We start from the raw sequence: 10,601 nt of genomic DNA on the forward strand, positions 1-10,601 counted from the left end.
GGGCATAAAAAAAATGTGGAAAACCCCTCAAGACGAGGGGAAAAACCACCCGGACACAATGTCCTACAATCTTCCATTATAACAACATTAATGGGATTACAAGCTTCTCTAATACACTAGAGGATCACATACACCATTAAGAGTAACACACTCTTAGTTTACACATTACATCATCATGAAAGATGGAATACAAGAGAAAATAAAGAAGAGGTTACCAAAGGAGCACCAATGGAAGCCAAACCACTAGGTCACACCTTCTCTTGAGCAAGAGGATTGAGAAAGACCACCAACCTCTCAAAAAATTCTCTCATTTTCTTTTTTCCTTCCCTTTTTTGTTTATATCAAATTTATTTTTCTTAATTTTATATATATGTGAAAGGTAAGTGAGTTAAGTTACTTACCCATGTGACCCACACATGAGAAGGGACCCAAGTTGGGTTGGTCCAACCCCAACAAATCTCCGCCTACCGACTCATGTGGCTTTCCTTGCACTAGGAGAGAGCTAGCACCTTCCATTCCGGCCCAACTCCTACAATACTCATGCTTGTTTTTCGGTACGGGTTTAGTCAACGTATCCGATATATTCTCCTCCGTATGGACCTTTGCTAGCTCTAAGAGTTTGTTTTCCAAGGCATCTCTTATCCAATGATACCTTATATCAATGTGCTTGCTTTTTGAATGAAAACTTGGATTCTTGCTCAAATGAATTGCGCTTTGACTATCACAATGGATAACATACCTCCCTTGTTTGAGTCCTAATTCATTTAAGAACCTTTTCATCCATAACATCTCCTTGCATGCTTCGGTAATTGCAATGTACTCCGCTTCGGTTGTAGACAATGCGACACACTTTTGCAACTTTGATTGCCAAGTACGACTCCCCCCGCAAAAGTGAACAAAAACCCGGATGTTGACTTTCTTGTATCAAGGTCTCCGGCCATATCCGCATCCGTATATCCTTCCAATACGGGCGTACCACTTCCAAAACATAAACATGTCCTAGAAGTGCCTCTCAAATAACTAAAGATCCACTTGACCGCTTGCCAATGCTCCTTGCTTGGATTAGCAAGGTGTCTACAAACCACTCCAACGGCATATGCTATATCCGGTCTTGCTCAAACCATAACATACATCAAGCTCCCTACCGCCGACGCATACGGAATAATCTTCATTTCTTTCTTCTCATTCTCACTTGGGTTACTTTGTTTTAATTTGAAATGACTTCCAAGTGGAGTATTCACCGGCTTTGCACCCTTCATGTTGAAACGATCAAGTACTTTCTCAATGCACTTCTCTTGTGATAGCCATAGCTTCTTAGCTCTCCTATCACGCCTTATGGACATACCCAAGATTTGTTTTGCCGGTCCTAAGTCCTTCATAGCAAAAGACTTACTCAAAGAATTCTTCAATTTAGCAATCTTGTTAGTATCATGTCCAACAATCAACATGTCATCCACATAGAGCAACAGAATAATAAAGTCACCATCATTATATCTCTTGATGAATACACAATGGTCCGAAGATGTTCGCTTGTACCCATAACTCTCCATGAATGAGTCGAATTTCTTGTACCATTGCCTTGGGGCTTGTTTGAGGCCATATAAACTTTTCTTTAACTTGCAAACCATGTGCTCTTTTCCTTTGACTTTAAACCCTTCCGGTTGCTCCATGTAAATTATTTCTTCCAAGTCACCATGTAGAAAGGCGGTCTTCACATCAAGTTGCTCAACCTCCAAGTCTATGCTTGCGGCTAATCCCAACACAACTCGAATTGAAGACACCTTCACCACCGGAGAAAAAAATTCATCAAAATCTACGCCTTTCTTTTGCCCGAAGCCTTTCACAACCAACCTTGCTTTGTACCTTGGTTGAGAGGAATGTTCTTCAAGTTTTATCCGGTAGACTCATTTGTTCATCAATGCTTTCTTCCCTTTAGGAAGTTCCACCAACTCATACGTGTGATTTTCATGCAAAGATTTCATTTCTTCTTGCATAGCTTTTATCCACTTCTCCTTTTGCATATGAGTTTGTGCTTCTTGAAAGCTCTCCGGTTCATCATTCTCGGTGATGGTAACATACTCCGATGATGGATACTTTGTAGACGGTTTCCTAGGCCGATCCGATCTCCTCAAGGTTGTTGGCTCCCCCTCATGTGAAGCCTCCCCATCTTGAGCATAATTGTGTTCAATGACTTCATCGTCAAGTTCATCATCATTGTCATGATCCATATTCTCATGAGTACTTTCATTTGCATCTTCATCAACATGTGGAGGAAGCTCATCATTTTCTTGGCCTTCATCTTGGATTACCTCATTACCATGAGTTGAAGATGATCCATCTTGAATCTCTTCAAAGTCTTCAAAGGTTGGTTGCTTTGGAGTTTCATCCTTCCCAAAATCTTACAAAGTTTGATCCTCTCGAAAGACAACATCTCTACTCCTTATGAGCTTTCTATTTTTAGGATTCCAAAGTTTGTATCCAAACTCATCATCACCATAACCCAAGAAGATGCACTCGATGGATTTCATGTCAAGTTTAGACCTTTGTTCCTTGGGCACATGTACAAAGGCCTTACAACCAAACACCTTCAAGTGTGAATAAGAAGCATCTTTACCACTCCACACCATCTCCGGTGTTTCAAAATCTAATGCATAAGTGGGAGATCGATTAATCAAGTAACAAGCGGTGCTCATGACCTCACCCCAATAACATTTAGGTAGCTTTGCCGAAGACAACATACTCCGAATCTTCTTTGATATAGTACAGTTCATCCTCTCCGCCACTCCATTGTGTTGAGGAGTGTAAGGAACGATCTTCTTATGTCTTATACCATGCTTACTACAATAATCCTTGAACTCCCAAGAACAATATTCTCCACCATTGTCACTTCTAAGACACTTGAAAAGCTTGCCGGTTTGCCTTTCAACCATGGCATAAAATCTTTTAAAGATTTCAAACACATCACTTTTATTCTTCATGCAATAAGCCCAAACCTTCTTAGAAGCATCATCAATGAAATTGACGAAGTACGAGGAGCCTCCAAGTGACTTCACCTCCATTGGCCCACAAACATCCGAATGAACTAGTTCAAGAATATTAGTTCTCCGGGTACTAGTACTCCCAAAAGAGACCCGATGTTGCTTTTTCTTCAAACAATGATCACAAGGACTAAGTGATGAACCTTTGATTTTTGAAAGCAAATTCTTCTTCTTCAAGACTTCTAACCCCTTCTCACTCATGTGCCCAAGCCGTCGGTGCCATAAATTGATAGTGGAATCTTCAAGAGTAGCATTTACTTCACCTTTAACTAGATTAGCCTCCGTCTTGTAAAGAGTACAAGTCTTCACACCTTTTGCCACAACAAGAGATCCCTTAGTAAGCTTCCATACACCTTGAGAAAAATGTGATTCAAACACTTCATCATCAAGCATACCGGTGGATATCAAATTCAATCTCAAATCCGGAATGTGTCTCACATCTTTAAGAACTAGCTTGTGACCCACACTAGTCACAATACACACATCTCCTTTGCCGACAATTTTGGAAGTGCCATTATTGCCCATTTTTACCACCCCTAAGTCTTTTGACTCATATGTAGTAAAGAAATCCTTACAAGGAGTTGCATGGAATGAAGCTCCGGAATCAATCACCCAACTTACATCACAAGTAGTGCTAAAGCAATCATTTCCATTGGTAAAGACAATCACTAAACTATCATCTTTGTCGACTACATTAGCATCATGTGCTTCTTGGCCCCTTTGCTCTTTGTTCTTTTGTTCATTCTTGAACTTTCTACACTCCCTCTTCATGTGACCAACCTTGTTGCAACAGAAGCACTTCAAGCCATTCCTAGACTTGGATCTCCCTCCACCATTTTCATTTTTCTTGAACCCTCTACTCTTTGACCTTCCTCGCTTCTCCTCAGAAACCAAAGCTTGGGATGATGTTGAGACATCCGATGACGACTTTCTTCTAACCTCTTCATTGAATAAGCTACTTGTGACTTGGATCATTGTCAATTTTCCATTTGGTGAAGAATTGCTAAAAGAGACAACAAGAGTTTCCTAACTCTCCGGTAAAGAGCTTAGCAACAATAAGGCTTGCAACTCATCATCCAAGACCATTTCCATTTATGCTAATTGATTCACAATACTTTGCATTTCATTCAAATGTCCCCCAATTGTGCCAGTGCCACTCTCTTTATACTTCAAGTTCACAAGCTTCCTTATGAGAAATGCTTTGTTCCCCGCCGTCTTCCTCTCATACAAGTCATGTAGTTTCTTCCACAAGCTCTCCGCACTAATCTCATTAGACACATGATGAAAAACCACATCATCAAGCCATTGTCTAATGCAAGCCACGACTTTCTGGTTCTCTTTCTTCCAATCATCTTCGGACATGTCTTCCGGCTTCTTTCCTTTAATTGGGTCATAAAGATCCTTGCAGTATAGGAGATCCTCCATCTTTGCTTTCCATATTTGCCAATTGTTCCCATTCAAGCTAATCATCCTCCCATTGTTGTTATCCATCTTGATTTACACAAAAGGATAAAAAACACCGCCAACCCAGCGCTGTGATACCACTTCTTGTCGGGACACATTGTGTATCTCGATTACTTCTTTTGTGCAAACAAAGTTCACTTAAAACACGTGAGACCACTCATAGGGGAAATTCGTCAAACACATGAAGGGCATAAAAAAATGTGGAAAACCCCTCAAGATGAGGGGAAAAACCACCCGGACACAATGTCATACAATCTTCCATTATAACAACAATAATGGGATTACAAGCTTCTCTAATACACTAGAGGATCACATACACCATTAAGAGTAACACACTCTTAGTTTACACATTACATCATCATGAAAGATGGAATACAAGGGAAAATAAAGAAAAGGTTACCAAAGGAGCACCAATGGAAGCCAAACCACTAGGTCACACCTTCTCTTGAGCAAGAGGATTGAGAAAGACCACCAACCTATCAAAAAATTCTCTCATTTTCTTTTTTCCTTCCCTTTTTTGTTTATATCAAATTTATTTTTCTTAATTTTATATATATGTGAAAGGTAAGTGAGTTAAGTTACTTACCCATGTGACCCACACATGAGAAGGGACCCAAGTTGAGTTGGTCCAACCCCAAGAAATTATCTTTGATCAGTAAATCCCAACAAGACTGAAAATAAACGTTAATTATTGATAAAAACTATTTATTATTGTTCAAATTCTTGTACCATCATCTCTCTCAAATCATACAGTGCTCTCCTAGTGTTCATGTTCGCAACTTCTCGATTCAAGCTTGCAAAGAGAACAAAATTATAACTTTATCAACAATCCCACATTATAACTTCACATCTCCTCCCCAACCATTAGTTGAATCTGATGAAAAACGAAATTAATCCAGGGTATAGTGATAATAAATGCCCCAAGTTACAAACTTGTCCAGCAAAGAGATACTAACACACAATGCACCTTACATATTCGATCTAATTCCGCACACAGATATATGAAATTCTAGACGGGAAAAAAATGGGAATGAGATGGATCCTGTACCTGGAGATAGGATAGCTTTATGCTTCCCTAGACAACGCCATACATGAGTGCGGAAGCGTGAGCTACCTGCAAGGAGACCATGGAACCAAAACAAAGATCAATTTAATGGAGATCATAGGAAAAATTGAATGGAGATCATAGGAAAAATTGAAAGAGAGAGAGAGAGAGAAAGAGAGAGAGAGGAAATAACTCACGGCCTTCCCGATCGCCCCAACGATCACCGCGCGGCGCTCGCCACACCACCAAGGCGCCGAGCCAGCCTCCAATACCTGGAACCAAAAACAGCCCAAGCAACTAGCAAGCAACCATGCCCAATCAAGTAAACAAGGCTAGTAAACATGCAAGTATGAATAAAGGCGTCATGGTCAAGGTTCAGGATGAACCATCCGCACAACACACCAAGGACACCCGAAGAAACCCGCTCAAGACAAGGAACTTGAGAGAAAATATAAACTCTCTATATAAATGGATCCGAGATACACCATGAGCCAACGACACATCCAAGACCTTCTCTCCACCAAGAGAGGAAGGTGAACAAAGCCCAAGAGCTAGCTTCTCCTCCAAGTGAAGTCTAACCCTACAAGGTCTCTAGTTGTCTTTACAAGAGGGGGAGAGGGGGTATTTATAGAGAAGCCCTCTCAAAGGATAAGGGAACCGACCCTCTTGATCCAACGGCCAAGATCCACTTAGTTGTCTCATCACAACAAGCACAATGCTACAGTGCTACAGTGCCACAGACTCAATCGGCCACCATCAGGATCCAGCTACAGTGCCGCCCACCGCCACTGTTCACTTGATCGGTAATGGTCTCGGTATCGCCCTGCCGACGCGCCGCATTCTCCCGGTAGCATGCGCTTGTCGGTCCACGAATGCCGATGCCCATCGGTAGTCAGATTGCACTCGACCGTTCCTCTCGGTAAAGACCCTCGATAGCGCCCATGCGCCCCGTGTCATGCTGGCTCACGGCTGCCTAAGAGCTCCCGCTCCGCCTGCCCTATCTGCTGACCGACCGTACAAGGTCATATCGACCGTACTGCCGATACTAACGCCGATCTGGCTCCTTTTGGCCCATACTTAGCCAAATATTAATCATCCCGGTTCCTCGGTCACGATCCCCCTCACCACGCGCATCACGCCACGCGCGCTGCCTAACAAGCACTCGGTGATGTGCGGCACCGCGCCTGCGCACCCCGTGTTCGACACTCCCGGCAAGTGTCCCGGATCAATGCGGCCGCTACCCGCATATAGGCCACCGGACGACTAGTGCCTCGTTTGGACTTGGATTTTGACCTATCTTGACTTCATCAGTCATCCTCCCTCGGCATGGAACCGTCCTCCACCGAGCGCATAAGGTGAAACCCTTACAGTAATCCACTAATCCTTGTGGGTAACAAGCACTATTTGAGTACTGCATTTGACTTGTTCCATTGTTGCTTTTGTTTTTCTATTTTTATTTTTATTTTTGTCAATTTCAATGGCTTGCTTATCCACTTTAGCCTTTCCATACTTTTTCCGTTCTGTGAAAAATTGAACCTCCAGCTTAATGCGAAAGCAACAAGTAAAAACTGAACATCACAAGAAAGCATCACAAGCAGCAGAACAAAAAACAAAAATGGCAGAAGCCTATCTTTGATTTTTCATATCACCCGTAATCTAATGTAAAATGTACAAAATATTTCACCCAAATGCTAGAAATCCCATGCCACTGAAAAACCCAGATCACACATCAGAACTCAGAAATAACTAGAACAATTAAATTAGTCAGAGAACATGTTCTATACAAAATGGAGGAAAACAAACACTGTAAAATTAATTTTCATGTTGAGACTGTAAAATTTATTTGTGTGTTGAGAAACCAAATCAAGGCTGATTCTCCAGCAGGGAGCCTAGATGGCTTCAACTACTAGCTCACATGTTGGAAGCATGGGAGTACATGCTAGCACACAAAACACGGTGTAAATAAAAGTCAACAAAGAATTAAGTAGAACAGTAGTCATCTTCAGTCATGGCTTTCAGTTTTTGTAATTAGAGAGCAAGAAGTAGGTGCGTTGCTGCAGACTGAAAATGGCGTCACAGATGAGCGGAGTGACTCTGGCCCTTCTGTAACAATTCTCTTGCATATGGCATCACAATTGCTTATCACCTCTGTCAGTCTGCCTTTGAGTTCACCAACCTCAACTTGCAATGGATGAACTGTTTATCTAACAATTATTAGCCAAAACTTAGGTGAAGTAACAAAATGCTAGCAACAACACTCAAGAGTTATATACTGAACAATGGAAAACAGCACAAGGACGACTGTGACTATAAAACCAAGGCAACCAAATCAGTTGGATATCAACAATGTGTCTCTTCACACGGAAATTAAGCAAAATGAGCCCTTTACCTTCAGCAAGGTTGTGAGCTGTCGTTCTCATGGATGACCCTGAATAACTGAACCGCTGAAGAAGTTTAACAGCCAAAGCATCCACAGTTTCTATCTTGTTTTCTATCTCCTCCTGTAGTGTCTCATAGGTCAAAACTTTATTACTTACTTCAAAGAGAATAAATACAGATAAGTTAGCATTCCTCTATAAGTTCCTGTGAATATCTTGAATCAATGAACCCTTTTGCTTTTTCTCAATGCCTCACCCACAAACAGCATTATGCCAATAAAGATCCTTCCAACAGTGAGAGACAGTTGAATAATCAGTTCAGGTCTTCAAAGATGATTGTGATGATAGGTGGTTCAATGATGTAGAATATTCAAACAGAATGGTTCTGGTGCAAAGTAAAAATTGAAAATACAGCATTGGCTAAATCCATTTGCCAAGAAGCTTGTGCCAATTTTCATTATATGCTTTAACAGAAAGAAGGAGAGAATTTGAATATAATTAGCGCATCATGTATAGACTAGATACATGCCTTTAAACAATAATGTGTTGTATATAATAGTAGTCGTATAAGAAAAAGATACAAATGAAGCAACATTAGTAGATTGAGACACGGATTAGATGATTACTCGTGATATGATCATCAAGGGAAAAATTTCCCATACTAGTACAAAAGGTTTGAAATGCATGCAGAGCATAAGACACACTAAAAAAAAACCTGATATTTCTAAGAAGAATTCATCACGGATGCTATATGAGATTTCAGTTTCAGCAATATAAACATCAAAGATAGTTGTAAACATCACATTGAAATTTTAATTTAAAATATAAATACAGAAAAATTGTCCTAAATTACCAAAACTAAGGTATTTCAGTCATGTTAGGGTCTCTATTGCAGAAGGTGAATACCATCACTGAGATATGCATGACCATGAAAACAGACATTTAAAAATATTGCCTTTTTAAAAATTAAAAGAAGCCCATGCCCTGTGAGCAATAAAAGCATAAATTTTGATGAGTTGAGGGGGAAAAAGGCCACCTGTTTCTGACTAATCCTCTTAGCCTTCTCTTCCTGCCATTCTCTATACATAGAGAAGAGCTCCAACAAGACTTTGGGATTCAAAGTCCCTATAAAAATAATTCAGTATTAAACATTCACAAAAATCCAAAAAACTCGATCTACAATTAAAACAAAAATCCCAATAGTGGGAAAAGAAATAGACTGCCTGGAATCGAGGACGAAGAGGTAGGCTTGCGGACGAGAATGTCAGTCAAGGAGGTCTCCGATTCAAGGGGGCTTTTCAGCAGTGGCTCAGCCTGAAACCATAAGATCAAACAATGAGAAGGGCAACAAGAAGAGCACTAGAGAAAGGGGAAAGGACCATAGAAAGAGAGCCAACGATTCGGAGGGCTTGGACACGCTGAACGATGGGATCGACGCCCTCGATCCTCTCGGAGATGGTGGTGATCTCATCGATGACCTACATAGAGGGGAACTGGGGGATTAGGGATTCTATAAAAGGTAAAAAAACCGAGACAAAGAAAAGCACCTTCGAATCGGAACGCTTCGAAAGCACGGATTCGGAGGCACCCATTGGCGATCACATGGCACAACGAACCTCTTCTATATATTTCTCGTTTGCCTTGTATGGTCTATTATTCACTTGGAATCAAAATTAGCAAAATACTCTGGTTTTAAAGCATATATATAAATATATATATATATATATACCCTCTTGGCTTATAGGCTCCTAGTCCTTTACAAAAATTGTTTAGTTTTAAAAAAATTTGAAATTAAATCCCGTATAGTCTCTTACTTATAGTATTCCTTTTGAGAAAGACAAATTTTAAAATCAATTGTTGGTGAGCATATTTCCACACTTCGTCGCAGCTTGGTGTTCTCTGGGCAGCAGGATGATCCCGCCGGTGGAGTTGTTCCCGGTGGAGGGGTCTCTGATCAGGCGCGGGGGTAGTGTTTATCTGTGTGGGTTCTGGCCAGTCGGGTGTTTTACTGGCATGCTCCTTTTGTCTCCACTTCTAGTGGACCTTTTGTTTTCTGTTGTTGTTTCCGACCTGTTTTGGTCTGACTTTTTTGTTCTTTTCTTTTTTAATGGCATGTGGTTCATCGACTTTTTCATTTTTAAAATCAATGCAAGGTGAGGGCATAAATGTGTTGAAGTATTAAATATATATATATATATATATATATTTTTAACAAAAATGTTTGTTGTCTATTTGTAATATATATATATATATATATAACTTATAAAATATTGAATTTTGATTCTTTTAAATAAAAAAAAGTTATTGATGTAATTCATGATGAAGAAAAAAAAATTATTAAATAAAAAATCCGTTAGTGATACCCAGCAGTTTCATAAAATAATGATTTTGGAAAATGTAAATTTAACTTATAAAAAACGTAAATTAAAAATAATTCAGGAGAAACCTATGAGTGCACACCTTGTGGAATTCAATGTCTTCCATGTCATGAACAAATTAAAAACTCAGTGTCATCTTGTCATATTTTTCCATTAACCTAAAAAAAAAAGAAGAAGTAGAAGAAAGTGTCGTCTCCCTGAGTCTTACTGCTTTAGCTCGTATGACACTAATCCTAAGAATGAGTAATTTATGTATGAGAAGGAAGCTATGCAGAGTAGTGCTTGACAGATAGAAAAG

At 40.1% G+C, this 10,601-nt stretch overlaps 1 protein-coding gene across 2 annotated transcripts; it reads right to left on the reverse strand.

Annotated features, from left to right (window-relative positions):
* Window positions 1–7,279: 7,279 nt before the first annotated feature.
* Window positions 7,280–9,599, reverse strand: LOC120276501. Of its 2 annotated transcripts, none has more exons than XM_039283257.1 (6): window positions 9,473–9,599; window positions 9,323–9,403; window positions 9,149–9,239; window positions 8,962–9,050; window positions 7,937–8,048; window positions 7,280–7,743 (listed from the first exon to the last, which is right to left on the reverse strand). In XM_039283257.1, exons 1-6 carry the CDS (start codon window positions 9,515–9,517, stop codon window positions 7,550–7,552), a joined length of 612 nt encoding a protein of 203 aa, XP_039139191.1. In that variant the 5' UTR covers window positions 9,518–9,599; the 3' UTR covers window positions 7,280–7,549. The 2 variants fall into 2 exon arrangements, with proteins under 2 accessions (XP_039139191.1, XP_039139190.1); XM_039283256.1 differs by having other exon boundaries at window positions 9,305–9,403.
* Window positions 9,600–10,601: the final 1,002 nt, after the last annotated feature.

The sequence above is a fragment of the Dioscorea cayenensis genome, chromosome 14, assembly GCF_009730915.1.
Source record: "Dioscorea cayenensis subsp. rotundata cultivar TDr96_F1 chromosome 14, TDr96_F1_v2_PseudoChromosome.rev07_lg8_w22 25.fasta, whole genome shotgun sequence".
Lineage (NCBI taxonomy): Eukaryota > Viridiplantae > Streptophyta > Magnoliopsida > Dioscoreales > Dioscoreaceae > Dioscorea > Dioscorea cayenensis.